Source organism: Fusarium fujikuroi, chromosome FFUJ_chr09 (genome assembly GCF_900079805.1).
Source record: "Fusarium fujikuroi IMI 58289 draft genome, chromosome FFUJ_chr09".
Lineage (NCBI taxonomy): Eukaryota > Fungi > Ascomycota > Sordariomycetes > Hypocreales > Nectriaceae > Fusarium > Fusarium fujikuroi.
This window is the reverse complement of record NC_036630.1, coordinates 2,586,496-2,602,382: the sequence shown is the minus strand read 5'-3', so window position 1 is coordinate 2,602,382 and position 15,887 is coordinate 2,586,496. Positions and strand designations below refer to the sequence as shown.

Here is a 15,887-nt window from a genome sequence, read left to right as displayed (position 1 = left end):
TGCGCAATTTTAAATATCTGCCTTGTTGTGATTGAGTAAATCTGTCGGCCGTAGTTAATCCTAGAGCTGGTCAAAAAAATTAACATATTTCGATCAATAGCTTGCTGAAGCGTTGAAGCTGTTCGAGATAGCCCATCAAACTTTCCACTCACGTCAGAGGTAGGTAGCCGTTACATCATGACGTATCGCCTGATAAACTCGATGTCGATTGCGGGGAAGGGCCAACAACGTCAAACCGTTTCTTCTTCAACTCAATTGATTCTCTCTCATACAAAATCATTTCATCTCATCAATTGGCAATTGAATCATCGAAATGCTCGTCGCAATGCCGTTGCGACTCCCTCTCTTGATCGCCGCCTATGTCGGCGCTGTCGCAGCTGATGGGCAGAAGGTGCTCGGCGGGGATAGCACAGATCTGGATCACATCCGCGACAAGTACTGCCATTCCGACTGTAATCGAATTCATCAGCTAACCCGCATAGACTGCTCGAGGCTCAGATCATTCCCACTGTCATTGATGACTTCCCGCCCGCTCTCAGCCTTCGTGTGAAATGGAAGCACGACTCTGCCGACCTAGGCAATACCCTCAAACCCGATCATCTTAAAAAAGCGCCGGCAATCCATCTCGACAAAGTTGAGTCCGACGCGCTTACTGGCACTCAACTCTCCAAGGACATGTCGTACGTCATCGTCCTCACCGATCCCGACGCGCCGTCCCGCGATGACCCCAAATGGTCCGAATTCTGCCACTGGATTGCAGCGAGCTCTCACCTAAAATACTCATCAAATTCTAAGTCCAAACACCACCTCAAAGACATCATCAAATACAAACCTCCTGCTCCACCGCCCAAGACCGGAAAGCACCGCTATGTCTTCTTCACCTTTATCGCAGCCAATGGCACGACCAAGAAGCTGCACCTGAGCAAACCAGAGGAGAGGAAGCACTGGGGTTCGGATGATGCAGGCCATGGCGTTCGTCAATGGGCGCATGAGAATGGTCTTATTCCCATCGGTAAGGACGATCTAATTCCCATCTCGCTCACCGAGGTTAACAATATCCAGCCGCGAATTTTATATACGCGGAAAACGACGAGCAGTAGCCCCAGGCACTTCACATGTCAAATGCACTCATCCTTAGCTTAAATGATTCGAAGAGGAAGCTCATCCATATAGTTTAAACAATTCCTTGGTTTTCAGTCTTCAATTCAAGAATGTCATTCGTCGTGCCGGAGGTTGTTCCTGATTTAGAAACCGAGCGGTTTTAGCATCGTGCAACCCCGCACCAATACACATTGTCGATGCCACCACGATCTATGCAGATCCCAAGTCCTTGAAGCTTAAACAAGCAGGTCGGCATATAATAGGCACTACCAGTCTTGGCGGGCACAGCGAATGATTAAATCCATCTTTGGAGCGTGACCTTCGGAGCAGAGATCATTACTGCTTTAGGCAGGTAGCTCCTAGTCTCCGCATGCGGCGATCGGAGGTATACTACTGCTTTCAACGTTGACTTCGGAGAATCTCTCGTTCGGAGAAGAGACTAGCTGGGCACGAGGTCATGAATATGTATAAATACTTCAGATATTCTTGATCAATTTTGACTTTCCGTTTCATCAGTGCAGCCATCAAAATGAAGTTCAGCGCCTCTCTCCTCACTCTCATCCCAGCCGTCTTCGCCCTTCCTACGGGCGAAGATGTGTCTGTCTCAAAGCGTCAGAGCGCCAACACAGTGACGGATCAACTCCTCTTCAGCGTCACTCTCCCTACATTCACCGCTCGTCGCAACGCCCGTGATCCTCCCACTCTCGACTGGTCTTCTGATGGCTGCACCTCTTCCCCCGATAACCCTTTCGGTTTTCCTTTTGTGCCTGCTTGCAACCGTCATGACTTTGGCTACAACAACTACCGCATCCAGAGCCGTTTCACTGTCAGTGCCAAGGCCCGAATTGATAGCAACTTCAAGACCGAGTAAGTCCCCTGTGCAGTTGACGATTGATTAAGAGAAGGCGCTAATTATGAATAGTTTGTACTACCAATGCACCTCATCAAGCGCTGCTGGCGCATGCCGTGCTCTGGCTGATGTTTACTACGCTGCTGTTCGTGCTTTTGGTGGTGGTGATGCTACCCCCGGAAAGAGAGATGAGGATCTCGTCAAAGAGTATGAGGAGAAGGTTGAAATTTACAACAAGGCTGTTGAAGAGGCACAGGCCAAGGGCGAGCTGCCTCGTCTTGACTAAGATTCAGATGCTCTTCTAAATACCTGTACATAGTAAAAGTTCCAAGAAAATATTTATGATCTACCACCAGTTATATTGTTTACCATCCTGCTATTTATAGAGTCTCTAGAAAAGGTAGAGGTTATTGTCAAACTGCTTACTAGTCCTTACTCTTTGTCTATTATACTAGACGTTTCTTTTAGTTATGTTACTTTTTATTTCTTTTTTAAGTAAAGTTCTCTTATCAAACCGTTTCTTACCATAGAGATAATTCCCGCCTTAGAAATATAGCCCGGCTTGTTGATAAAGTAGCCCTTGTCCTGCACCGGGAAAACTTAAGGCATATAAAGTAAATCCAATTCAAAAAGAGAGCGCATACCGAGACCTATGGCTTGCATTAACAGATAAGTATTTTGATATCACTCTAGTCCAGTCATTCCGTATTCTCCAATGGCGGCCCGATATCAAAGCCATCTGCCTCTAGCTCTCGCTTGCACAATGCCCAGTCTTGTTTAAGAGCTGGAAAATAGGTCCAGGACCACGCACATCGCCAGTCATGGCTGATAAGCGTATCATGTTGTGCCTGTCCCTTGCTATACTGGCTGAGAATACTTGTTATCCGGGTCGATGTACTAGTATTATCAGGGCGTGTATCCTTGCTAGAGCCTTTTCGCTTGTCAGCTGATTCTCTGTGGCGCAGGGCCTCGTAATTGCTCTCATAAATAGGGCGGCCCGAATAGAAAGATTCCTTAGCCCTGCGAAGCTGTTCTTTGTGGTCCACAACCATCAAATGATCTTGTGCCCAAAAACGCTCAACCTGACGCATGTACAGTGTCCATAGACCCAAGGCCTCGTCATCGTTTCCAGACGCAGCATTTAAAAGCCCAGCGAAAAGCACGAGACGAGCGACTGAATAATCTGCCGTCTCTTGTCCTTGGACTCGCATTCGCTCTCTTATCAGGGCCAGTGCCTCGTCGAGTTGACCTAGCATTGCGAATGCACGCGCGCGGTACCACACAGCTGCATTCGTTATGGGGTTTGCCGACCCTTTGCTTTTGAATACCTGGTCGATGAATGAGTCTAGAAAGGAGCCAGCCTCTGCCATGTACCCGGAGCGGTACAGAATAGATGCAAGATTTGTCTTGGTTGACAACCAATGCTCGTCATCTCCAATCTTTTCCTGTATTTCTGTGGCGAGTGATTTGACTCTATCGCGATTATCCGGTTGAAAGAACCGAACATGGTCCAGCTTGGCCTGCAGGCTCCGACTGTGATAGACTCCTATAACCTCGTCCATCTTGTTCAATACACCCTCCCAAACTGGCGATAATGGATCTATGGGTTGATTTTCGTCTTGGAGAAACTGTGAGACAAACTCGGTGATGTGGCTGAGAAGCCTGAATTTGCTGTTGATTGCCAGTCCACCGTTCAGTTCCATATCCTGTTCGTTTAGCACTGCTTTGGCATGTGGCATGAGTTGCTGCATCTCGGTCCAATTGTCGGCGTTGGGTACGGGGAACGTATTGCACATAATAGCCATGGCTTTGGCTGCCATTTCTCTCGCCGTGTCGTGGTTTCTCTTTACCTGGCTTCGAAGTACAATATGAACTAGACGATGCAATGTCATGGCTCCTTCGTCACGACCTTTAGTTAAGGCACAGTACTGCTCAAGAAGCGACAAGGCTTCGTTAATTTGATCGTCTGTAGGCGGGAGTATGCTTCCTGTTGGCTGCCAGTCGTCCCATTCAGGGCCACGGACAAATATTCCAGTGTTAAAAAGCTCATAGTTGTGTGCGTAGCAGATGAAGAGTGACCGAGGTATTTCCTGCCTCTCGTAGAAGCTCATAAGTTTGAGAAGCTCCATGGCTAGAGTATTCTCCGACTGGATCGCGTCGAAGGTTATTATCAACGTTCTTGCCACGGCGCTGTACCTCCCGTCTTCATCTTTGAGGACCGTGGCTTCAGCTTCATGGTGTCGGTTTACAATCAGGCTTCGACCATGTCTCAAACGCTGCAAGTAGCTCGGAATCTGCTCCTTTCTCTTGGACAAATAGGCCGTAGCTTGTATCAAGGCCAATGGTAGATATTCGAGTTCCGCTGCTAATTCTGCCAGGTTCGCATCATCGTATTCAGCGGAAGCGAGCTTTTTTCGCATCAACTCGATGCAGTCGTCGGTTGTCATCTCATCGACCATGACAATTTTGCCTGGGTCTGCTAGAATATCCGCTATCTCTCTGCTCCGAGTGGTAAAGAGTATAGATCCATGGTCACAGCTCGGAAGATAGTCTCGCAGCATTACTGGTACTGTATCTTGATCCTTGGTTTCACCAAATACCTTAACGTCGTCAACATTGTCAACCACCATTACCCAAGAATGCTTCTGCGCTTGATCTTCAAACCATTTCTTGAGATTTTGAAGCATGGTAGATTGAGGAAGCTGTGGGTTATCGACGTCACACCCCGGAATCTTGCAACAACGGGCGATCTTGGCGTATGACTCGACAAATCGTTCAATGCTGCCCCCATGTACCCAAAATACCGATTGTGCATGTTTCTCATTCATTTCAGCTACCCACTGCGCTGCTAGCTGTGTTTTTCTGTTGTCTGTATGTCAGTTAATCCTGCTTAACCTGGATCATATTATTTACCCAATGCCTCCAGCTCCCCAAATGGCTGCTCGTATGTGGCTCGTCTCTGTAGGGCCAGTCACACTTACACCCAAGCAGTTGTTTAATTTTTCAAGCTCTGACTTTCTTCCTGAGAAATTCGGGTTTTTGGAGGGCGAAAGGAACCAAACACTCGACTTATCTGCATGGCCTGCCTTGCGTTGCGGAAGCCCCTGTGTCAGGGGCGCAGGTTGCTTCTCTGCTATACTTAACATGTCTTTGATCGTGCTCCTCACAGCTTTGTAGCCTTCATCTGTTGCGCTAGTAAATTTTACCATGCTGCTGTGATCCGCATGTATAGCTCGTCCCCTGTCCCCGTCAAGTGTCGCAGATTCTTTGGGCACAATGATACCTCCTCGCTTACTCGGCAGTGCTTCCCAGAAACAGCTGGTAGGGATTCGCCTGAATTCCTGCAAGGCCTGAAACTCTTCGTCCAAACGGTCACGCAGCTCGGAGCTCTCGTTCAAGATTTCGAGGAGGTTGATATTTGTGTCCATAAACATGCCAAGCAAGGACGCAGCGGCTATAGCAGATCTAGATTGCTTACTTCCACGGTGTGGGGTTCCCATGAAAACTATTCCGACCGTCGATTTCCAAATATCGTGGTAATTTTGGGTTGGTCGTCGGTGTGAGAAGCACATTGCCTAAAGTCGATGCTCAGTCAATGTCGTGCCTCGTAAGAATGGTTTTAGACAGTCAACAGACATCTTTACAAACAATGCCACCTAAGCTATGGCATATGAACATAATTTTTCTTCCCATTGTCCGTGTCTCGGAACGAAAATCCCTTAGAGTGTATACCAACTCACGGGCGTGCTCCGAGGCAGACTCGGCGGGTATTCTTCCCGATGAATTATCTTTGTTGATAACCCTTGCGTCATAGCCAAACGACAGTATTCGGGATCTTGGAATGTCTTTGGATAGCAATAGCTTAGGCCAGGGTTCAAGCTTAACTCCATTAGAGCTCGTCCCTCGCCAAGTTTTGTGCCGATCACCCATAAGACCATGAACGAAGACTATGCTGACGGGCTCAAAGGTTAGTCGGCCTGCGATGAAAATGAAGCTGGGACCGCAACGCACTCAATATCAGCATCTGGCCCAGCATCGTGCCAAGCAGTGAGACCGAGGAGCTTCGGCTCATTACTCGCTGGCGGCTGCTCCGGCTTAGAGCGGCCGCGACTAGTAATATTTCTTAGCATTTCGGGTTCTTATTGTAGCGTTGTGAATCTGTAGCCTAATCCAGTCTGGCCGACGTTTATTGCGCGTCATTTTGTCAGCCAATTGTATTCTCATACGTGTTCATTTGCCGGAGTTTACCCCGCCGTAGCAGTTGTAACTATCAAGTTATTACAAGAACTAAAAGCTATTATTTTATTTCTATAGCCCTCACTCTTTCCTGATTATCGAGGACCTTCTTATACTTGCTATGCTATTTAATCCATTTTTGGCCAAGTTCTCTTAAACCTTTTCCGACTCGAGAGACAGGTCCTGGCTCAGAAACGTAGCATCAGCTGGCTCCCATGGATGATCAACCTCAACCTGTCTAATCATATCCGCGTACTTCTCGCTCCTCGGCTTGATGTCATATGGGAAGTCACGAATGTGAGCAATCATGCCAGGCGTGAGACTTATCTGAGGTTCAATCTCATTGCCCCGGCCATCAACAGCCTTCTTTATCTCAAAGGCAGCCAGAAGACGTGAAATACTGATGAACAGGCTCTCATCAGCGAGGAACCGCCCGGGACAGACTCTACGACCGAACCCAAATGATGCGAAATTGGGGTGAGGTTCGTTTCGCGGTTCCAGGTACCTGTCCGGATCAAAAGCAGATGGGTCTGAATAGATCGCTGGATCATGAAGGAACCACCACGTCGCTGGCAGGAATGATGCTCCTTTGGGAATAACAAAGTCTTTGTAGTGGATATCCTCATCCGCTGTGTGAACAACTCCCATTGGGGTTACCGGTATCCATCTGAGTGTTTCCTTGATCAAAGCATCGACGTAAGGAAGATTATCTCGATCTTCAAATTGGGGAAGTCTTTCGGTCCCTACAACAGAATCGATCTCTTGCTGTGCCTTCCTCTGGACATCTGGGAACAGCAACATAGCCAGTACAAAACCACGAATGGACGAAACAGTCGTATCCGCGCCCCCCGCGTACATGACAGCGGCGGTTTGCTTGATGGCAGCCTCGGTCTCTTCATCTACATCGCCACCATGCTGCTTGACAAGCGAAGAGACATAAGATGGTCGATAAGACTGCTTTACGATTTGCTTTTTGACGAAGTCGTACGGCACGTCGACTACCATGCGCATATTGGAGTTCCAATCCCGTGCTATGCGCTTGAAAGACATTCCTGGAAGTGTTTCTGGGAGATACCGAAGTATAGGTAGGACATCAACCGGCCAGCTCATAGGGACGAACGCGAGTGAGAAATTATGCATCATTTGATCTATCAGGAGCGCTAGTGGATCCTGCTTTTCCGCCTCGAGGTTGTAGCCGTATGTCATCTTCAGAATTATGGCGCTTGCTTCGCTAGAACAGGGGAGTCAGCAATATGCTTTGAATAGAACAATACGGGGGCTCACGTCTTGATATGTGCCGATAGCTTCTCAGGGCTGTTCAAGATCCTGAGCAGAAGCCGGCGTGATTCCACATCTTGAACGTCCCGAAATCGTGATGCTGCTGTTTTAGTACCAAGCTGCTGATGGACCAACTTGCGATGTTGTTTCAACAGTTTACCGTATGGCTTGAAGCTGAGAATCTGATTGTACCCGCACATCTCGTTGCCAAAGACAAACTGTGGGCGTGAAGATGTCTTGGTAGACGTCTTCTCTAGGATAGCATTTGCAGCGTCACGGTCGTGGAGTATGATGAGCGATTGGCCAAGGATCGAGACATGGCTGATTGGGCCGTAAAGGTCTTTGAACTTAATCCAGTGTTGGTATTCTGGGGTTATCCCATCTGGCATGTCTCGGATGTTACCAAGAATGGGGAGGGGCTTGGGACCAGGAGGGAGGTTCTTGCGAGGTTTGTTTCGAATGTAAAGGATGGTGAGGGCAACACCCACAAGAATCAGGACTGCGGATAGCATGGCGAAGTCTGTTTATTCTGACAAACGTGATCAAAGTAAAGCATTTAATTTAAGCAAGTAACTTAACCGTGGGAGGACGGCAAGACCTGTAGATATACATCCATTCTTCTCAGTCAAAAGCAATCCATGTCACGTTGCTTCAGGACAAATTATGCCAAACCTCACGTGTGCCAAACCGCTCTGAGGCCTTGTCCTTGTCATATCTCTGCATGAGGCTTGGGAAGGTATTAGCCACGGGTTGATCTTCCTTAGCATACCTAATACGGTGAGTCATACATTAAGTAGAGGGTCACTGTCTTACTCAATTCTGAGGCTTGGTGCATCAAGTACCGGAGGTCATAAGAGCAAACCAAAACAGATGCGGAGGTAAGAGAGTAGCATCCTCGGCAACAAACACGCACATTGGTTAGGGCTGTCAGCCACTTATCGTAACGGGCGATCCCATGCAGTAATAATGGCAACTTGTGAGAGTACGAGCCTGCTATGCTCCTGAATATGACTGGATGGATGTAGGAGACATGTTTCCGCGGTTTCCCATGCATACATATCACAAACATGAACAGATTGGCTCGACTTGTGACCAATCAAAGTCTTGCTGAGTATCATACGATCTGCAGATACCCAAATGGTGCAGTACCCGCTGTATGTGGTGGACACACTGTGGGAAGTAATTGGAGACGCAACGCTGCGGCTTATCAGCATTGGTCTCGAAAAAGCTCTACAAGGCATTTCGGCCTTCCAGATTATCATGAGAGGTCCCTTCGTGCAGCTGACCGGATTGTAGGGCCTTCATTCTTCTTCTCTCCGTTTTAAACTCACATCACTCAAGGTTTTTGAAATACATGTCGGCTGCTTTCCATGATGGATACCGATTCCTGACGGCTCGGGCCGCTGGACTTTCCTTCCGCTGACCCGAATATGCGATAGCCCCATCCTGTGCCACTCATGTGCATCCATCGACACATATCACCTCTCCCGTTAACACCTTCCTGATATATCGACGTGCTTTAAGCAACCCCTCTTCCGCTTCTGCGATGGGTAAAGAAGTTAGTCGCCATTAGCGAAGCTACCAGAGTACCTTACTGCAGCTAAGCGGCTGAGTTGTATGGGCCCATCAAGGAGCATGACCAAGGAGACTAATATGATGTCAGGATTTTTACCGTTGCTCGTCACACAGAGTGTTATGCGACTCATAGTGCCAGAAGAGTGCTGTTAGAACTGGTAATCAGTGAGTCTCTTACAACGTAGTCACCACCTGGTTCAAGCGCTGAAGAATGAACAATGGCCAAAGCGGTTACTTTCTTAGTCATCTAAGCCTCCATGATGACGTGCCTTGTAACTTCCAAGGCCAAAGCACCCGACAATGCACCAGATGGTTCAAGAACAAGTAGCCATAGTTCTGTCTAACATTTTTACTACCTTCTAAGTAGAGAGAGATAGTGCAAATAATTCTCACTAAAGAATGATACCATTCTTGCCTTTGCGTGGATCATTTACAATATAAAAAGACTCATCACCTATATGCTGATTAGGCACGAATTTTTACGATATTGGGAACGTTGCCGAACATCGGATTCAATACTACGCTCTGTAATTCAAGTGGTACATTTCCTCTAACTGAAAGGATAAATTAAGGCCCCAATATAGAGTACCTTAACACAGGAGGGATAAAGAACAAAACAAAACTTTCCTAACAATTGTAGTGTTGGCTTCAGCGCGAAAAGTCAGCTTTGATATGAGACGGGTGATGTCAGCGACTCAATCGCCATGTTTTTCGCTATTCATATCTCAAGTTCCAAAGGGGAAGAGCCATAGTCAACGTAATTACGGCAAAAGGATAGAAGTAGCTATTAAATTTTTGACGTACGTTATTGCATATCTTTCACCATTCTTCAATCCCCTGAACTGTTACCAACATCCATTCGTCTGAATTGATATTGATCTTAATTACCCTAGGCCTTATCATGACTCGTCCGCTCTAAAGCCGAACCAATCCTTCAGCAATTAAACGCGAAACCCCGCTCGGTCAACCAACCATGACTCGCAATGATATCAGAGCCTAGTCTAAAACAAGCAATTAGATTGCCCATTCTGAAGCGGGGCTTGAATTGCGGAGGCTTGGCCGGACATTCACCTTGTTCCCCGCGCAATCTCTCCCTTATCTGCCTCCAGATCGCTGGGCCTGTGACTTGTTCCAGGCCCTGGCATATCTCAACAATGCTAATACCAACGACCAGTAAATCCCCAACTTTAACCTCCAACCATCAAGTCACAGATACAATCATCGGCAATGCCAAAAACTCGCGTTCGTGTAGTAGAGGGCTCATGCTGGCCCTGCAAGAAACGCAGAATCAAATGCGATCTCGCAAAACCAACTTGTTCGCGCTGCGCCAAAGTAGGCGCTGCATGCGATTATAACGAACGCCTCATTCGCTGGAGTACACGACCTGCTGTCACTGTACCGGCGATATATCAGGTTACTACCCGCGATGAACAACTCGCTGCGTCACTGGCAGTGTATGAGAAACGCTCGTTGGATTACTTTCATGGACGGTTCTGGCCTTTGTTGACGACTGCCTCGAAGCCTTGTGCGCCGCCGACTTTTGTCGCGCTGCAGCATCGCGTTGTGTTGCTTGCGACGTGTGTTCTTGCTGATTCGCATCGGTGGTTGCAGGATGGACGGAATAGTCGGAGTATTTTGAACGTTAAGAGGATGGAGTGTTTGGCTGCGCTGAGAGAAGAGGTCGATGGATGCTGCTCGAAAGAAGACGGGCCTCTGCAGATATTGCTATTTGCGGTGCTGTTGCTCTACTTTCATGATGGGTTTCTGGAATGTGCGCAATCATCGGCATCAACGTCAAGTCACAGAGATGGAGTCTTGGCCATCATCAATCAACTCGGCGGCATGACCGCTGTGCTTGGCACAGGCCAAGATCCACTCCACATGATGCTATCGGAATTTGCGACGACAGATCTTACAAGCGCCATGCTCACGGGAAAACCGCCTTCGTTCCCACCGGCTATTTGGGAGGTCGTTGACCGAGGACCTGTCTGGTGGGGACGAGATACACAGGGTTATTGCTCGCTATCGACCGTCTTTCAGCAAATTTCGAGTATGGCGCTATATCTTGATGCCACGACACGGATGATTGAAGACTTTTCGATCGAGAGGATACGAATCTTTGAAGCAGCTCTGAGACCGACGTATGCTTCATTAGCGATTGAGGATTTGACGTCGCCTCGTTCATCACCCGTTGATACACCGTCAACGGAATGCGACACCGAATCAGCACAAGCATTTAGCCTTGTTAGGATTTTCCAGCACGCCGCACTGATTTATCTATACCGAGCTGTGTGCGGTCTACCAGCAAATCATGCTCTCGTCCAACAACATACCCAATCGTGCCTCGACTGCATCTTCAGCATTCAAAAACCGTCCAAAATCCTCAACTGTGCGGTACTGCCCATCTGCATTGCAGGAGCGCACTCACAATGCCCTAAGCAACAGCGTCTTGTGCGAGGTCTTGCGGGATTTATTTATGATGAGATACGATTTGCTTCAGTCCATTCTGTCATTGCGGTTTTGGAGGATATTTGGAAACGAGCGCCGGAGGAGGATATGACGTGGAATCAGATGTTTGCGAACTTGAATCCTCAGGCTATTATTCTCTGATCTCTATTGTATACTAGTGGCGTTGGAGAAGGAGTTTGTATAGGAAGCCTGGGTTCATGAGAATGGCCTTGTGTTACGACATCGGTCTAGCAGACAACAATCGTCATCCGATTCCGTCGTTTTCTCCCGGTCGCAAGGCCTCCTCCACATTGATTATGTCGCCAATAGTCATATTCTTCTCAAGTTCTAGGAATTTCGGATGGCCCTTCTTAGCACGGGAACCATCCGAGGCGTTCGCGATTGTGGACCCAAGGTGATGCCAGGCTCGCGAGAGGGCATGCTCGGCTTTCGTATGGTGTTTGAGGGATGGAATACCGTTGATCACCCATTGACCGCACCCCCTGGTAATTGGCTACATCTTTATGTGTGCCGTAATTGTCACATTGCTGTTTGCTGCCACCTCTCTGAAACAAGATTGCGATCTGAACTGATCGGGATGTGCGTTGCAATGTACGTTGACGATCAGCAGTGAGTCGTCGCCCTCATTGGCATTGAGAATGGCTTGAAGAAACTTAGTATATATAATTGAGGTATGGACCCTTGGGAGTTTTACTATGAGATTTGCTGTATCAGCGAGGGTGGCTCGAGAGTCCTGTTGTGGTTGCTTGACTGACTCAAGGATTGTCAAAAGCTTACAAGAGAAACAAGCTGACCCAAGAAAGCGGGGAGGGAAAGAAACTCTGCAGCAATTGAGAGCCTCATCAACGCGCTGATGTTGCGCAGCCAATTATCGGTTGATGAGTTAGCCATCTGACCCGAATTTTGTGTAACTGGATCTGATTTAGGTAGCCAATAATATAGGATAGAAATTGCTCAGGGAATGCTAAACTGGAACAGAAGTGCGAGATGCAACCTACGCTGGAGACGTGGTCCTATCAAACCTATCCCCATCCATTTTGTCTGGTACACCGACATTCACTCCCACCGGTACTGGCCATTCTATGTAACACTCGAAGGGCCTCAGTCTTGCCAATTCAGGTTACTGCATTCCCCAATGGTATGTCAGTACGACCTTGTGGACATGTGTAGAGGGACTAATCCATGCATGCTTTCTCACATGAACACTGATTACTAGAACCAAGATGAGTTAGATTTATATGCGAGTTTAGTGCATGTTTAGTGGCCACCTGCATGACGTGGCTTCGCTGTCAAGTATAAGAGCAGCCCTTGTGTGCTGTTTGTTGCTGCGCGCGATGTGAACCTCTTCAGCCACAAACTAAGGACCATTTAGCCACTACAACTCGAAAACAAGCTCCTTCCCTCTCAGACCCAAAGCATACCTCATAACAAGATGTCAGTCATTCTGGGGTACATACGTATCTCCAACACTTACCAGCTAATGACTTAGGTCTAACTCCGCCACTCAGTCCCTCAACTCGGCATCAGGAGAATGCGCTGTACCATTGGATAGCTGCGCCTTTGCAGACAAATGGGGGGTAGGTAAATATGGCAAAAAGGTTCTTGGTTAAAATCAGGATTGTTACATGCTCGAATTGGAGCTGCCCCAGCAGATGATAAATGTTCTTGGTTAAGAACATGATTTCTTGGAGTAGCTTAGTATCTCTGGGATTAGGGAGGTACTAAGTAGCTTAGAGGAGTAATTACAGAATAACTGAATCTGAATCAATGTTATCAGAAATAGTTGTAGTTCTCCGGGGATACCCAAGCGAGACCAACGAGTCGGTGATTTTAGTTGGTCCAAGAGTGACTATAAACAGACTCCCGTGTCAGTGACAGAAAGTTCGCCTCGGAATATCTTAGGACTTAGAATAATGGTAAAAATTAGTATTATTATCGCCTATCCTCTGACTACCTACAGACCTCTGCTATCTGCCTCGGTGCCCCTTAGTCAACGTCTACCTCGTATCCATAGTCACAGAACCGATCTGCCCCGTCTGGAACAACGGTAGTAAATTCCCCGGATTTTCCAATGTCTTTATCCTCTCTTCCAAACTCTCCTCGCCATCCATCATCTCCAGTTGTCGATTATACAGTTCCTTGACTTCTTTCCTAGTCGCAATCATCTGCTCACAATACAACTGACAGTAATTCTCCAAACTTTTGATTCGCTCTTGCAAAGCTTCTATCACCTGCCAAGCAGCCGAGCTGTTTTGATACGAAGCCTTTAGCTGGTTTGCCGCCTCTTCTTGGTTTCCCTCCACCGTCTCCTCCAAATCGCTAATGCGACCGACGAGATTTTCCAGTTGGTAGCTCCCTTTTTGTTGCAGTTGTGCTTCAAGTTCCCGGACTCGTTTCTTGAGCGCTGTAATGTCCTCGCTTGTTTTTAGGGATGTTGATGAATGGAAGCATGAGAAATGGCCACAGTAACATGTCGCGCCTGGGAGGGATGTATTGTGGTGGAAGCCCATGCATCCGCAGCGATGGCCTTTAAGCTCTGGTATTGTGAGGATATAACGACATTGGCCCTGCGGTAATTGCGCTGCATCTCCAGGTGGTGCTGAGGCTGATTGAGTGGAGCGATGGAGATCATTGGGATGGGGCATTTTTGACGATCGACGAGCACTGCAGTCTGACATTTTGACGACAAACGGGACGGTAACGAAAGCACGGAAAATAGAGAAGAAAGTCACCAAAAGGACTACCTCGGCGGATAATTCCATTAAATGGAGGTCATCAGCCATTCCGCCACCAGAAAGGACCACGCGACCCCGCGAACTTGTCGGTTCGGGGTCAAGCCCGAGAGGAGAAGAGCGTGGGGGTTCCCAGATGGAGCCCGACGACATGGATACGGTGCGAGCATAGCCCAAAGGGGAATTCCCTCGAGTCATCAATCGGCACTAAAAGAACATCCCACGATCTGAGGAGAAATGGGGCCGCAATGCGGATTTAAGCATTGCCGTGGTTTGCCGGCGAGCTGAGGATGTCGTGATATGGTGGTGCTAAGGCATGTGAGGGGAAGCTGCATCAGTGCTATACGGGGACTATCTCTACAAAGTTTCAAGATTGGGAGAAGCATTCGTCATAATATGGACTATCTTGATGCTCTAGTAAAACACTACCCTCGTTTGCTCTGCACGCTTATGAGCCGCTTGTTAATAGCCAACAGGATGGTATACAACGTCTCAATAGTCGCAACATCAATACCGAGCTCTCTTCCCTTCTTGACAGGATACCCCAAAATGACCTCAACCTCCATCGGTTTACCATTCTCGTAATCTGTCCTCATACTGCTTCCAATAGGCGGCATCGCCAAAATCTTGTCCAGAAGCCTGTCAATCAGCCCATACTCCAGAGGAACACCAAGCGCATTAGCAACATCGATAACCTCCTTCATAAGCTTTCTCGTCATGGGAGTCGACAGGTCTGAAGAGCTGAGCCATGCATGCGTGTCCATCAGTGTAAGAGCCGTTAGTGAGTTCCACGCCGCGTTCCAAACTACCTTCTCCCATCGTTGCACTTGGATGTTTGGCACGATTTGGAAGATGGTCTTGCCAATCGACAGAAGCGATTCGAACTGAGAAAGGTGCTGGGCATCCCGTGATGCGTCGCCCGCTTTGTTTGGATACAACCCAACTTGCATATCCTCGGATGTCGTATGATTTATGAAACCAGGCTCTGGCTGCCTTGCACCAACCCATGTCTGCAGTCATTAGTAACAGGATGACAGGTCAAAGAAATACACATACCACGCATGAGATGATGGTTACACTCGGGAACTTTTCACGGAACGCATCCTCGTTACCTACGCCGTTCTGAATTATAACGATTGAGGTGTCATCGCCAACGCCGGGGGCGATGTCACCAGCAGTGCTGAGTTGGTCGACGGCTTTGTTTGTGCAGATGATGAAGTCGAATTTTTGACCTGCTTCGGCGACGGTTCGAAAGACTATGGTCAGGATCAGAATGACTTCATGACGTTCCTATGTGATACATACCTTTGTGCGGTTTCACGCGGTGTTTTCCATGGTTCTGGCTATCAATCGAGATGCCATTCGCAGAAACGGCTTCGAAGTTCGATCGGGCGACGACAGTCAGGTGAACATGTTCGCTACGGCTCAAAATGAAGGCATAAAATGAACCGATCCTCGGAAATGTCAGTCATGATCTGATCACAGTCAAAGTAAACCTACGCTCCAAGGCCATAGACCAATACTTCCAAGGGCTTGTCACTCATCTTCACAGTACGTCCTAAACGCGGGGTAATACAAGAAAGCAGGTCCAGAGATGTAAATACAAGGAAATGTCATCAAGTTCGCGAATGCTTTTCCGTTTTAAG

The 15,887-nt window shown here is 47.9% G+C and overlaps 7 protein-coding genes; 3 read left to right on the top strand and 4 right to left on the bottom strand.

Moving 5' to 3' along the window:
* Positions 1-313: 313 nt before the first annotated feature.
* Positions 314-1,143, top strand: FFUJ_09324 (related to putative lipid binding protein TFS1; the record flags this gene model as incomplete). XM_023568787.1 has 2 exons in its annotated part: positions 314-435; positions 483-1,143. 2 exons carry the CDS (start codon positions 314-316, stop codon positions 1,141-1,143), a joined length of 783 nt encoding a protein of 260 aa, XP_023435929.1.
* Positions 1,144-1,630: 487 nt separating this feature from the next.
* On the top strand, positions 1,631-2,237 carry FFUJ_09325 (uncharacterized protein; the record flags this gene model as incomplete). XM_023568786.1 has 2 exons in its annotated part: positions 1,631-1,968; positions 2,024-2,237. 2 exons carry the CDS (start codon positions 1,631-1,633, stop codon positions 2,235-2,237), a joined length of 552 nt encoding a protein of 183 aa, XP_023435928.1.
* A 412-nt stretch (positions 2,238-2,649) lies between these two features.
* FFUJ_09326 (uncharacterized protein) lies at positions 2,650-5,451 on the bottom strand (the record flags this gene model as incomplete). XM_023568784.1 has 2 exons in its annotated part: positions 2,650-4,813; positions 4,865-5,451. 2 exons carry the CDS (start codon positions 5,449-5,451, stop codon positions 2,650-2,652), a joined length of 2,751 nt encoding a protein of 916 aa, XP_023435927.1.
* Positions 5,452-6,340: 889 nt separating this feature from the next.
* FFUJ_09327 (related to O-methylsterigmatocystin oxidoreductase) lies at positions 6,341-7,977 on the bottom strand (the record flags this gene model as incomplete). XM_023568783.1 has 2 exons in its annotated part: positions 6,341-7,418; positions 7,472-7,977. The coding sequence occupies 2 exons, from the start codon at positions 7,975-7,977 to the stop codon at positions 6,341-6,343; spliced, it is 1,584 nt and encodes a 527-aa protein (XP_023435926.1).
* Positions 7,978-10,267: 2,290 nt separating this feature from the next.
* On the top strand, positions 10,268-11,650 carry FFUJ_09328 (uncharacterized protein; the record flags this gene model as incomplete). Its single annotated transcript, XM_023568782.1, has 1 exon — positions 10,268-11,650. One exon carries the CDS (start codon positions 10,268-10,270, stop codon positions 11,648-11,650), a length of 1,383 nt encoding a protein of 460 aa, XP_023435925.1.
* A 1,856-nt stretch (positions 11,651-13,506) lies between these two features.
* Positions 13,507-14,394, bottom strand: FFUJ_09329 (uncharacterized protein; the record flags this gene model as incomplete). The annotated part of the gene is made up of 1 exon (XM_023568781.1): positions 13,507-14,394. The coding sequence occupies one exon, from the start codon at positions 14,392-14,394 to the stop codon at positions 13,507-13,509; it is 888 nt and encodes a 295-aa protein (XP_023435924.1).
* A 272-nt stretch (positions 14,395-14,666) lies between these two features.
* FFUJ_09330 (probable ketopantoate reductase family protein) lies at positions 14,667-15,785 on the bottom strand (the record flags this gene model as incomplete). XM_023568780.1 has 4 exons in its annotated part: positions 14,667-15,251; positions 15,298-15,497; positions 15,547-15,695; positions 15,742-15,785. The coding sequence occupies 4 exons, from the start codon at positions 15,783-15,785 to the stop codon at positions 14,667-14,669; spliced, it is 978 nt and encodes a 325-aa protein (XP_023435923.1).
* Between the last annotated feature and the right edge of the window lie 102 nt (positions 15,786-15,887).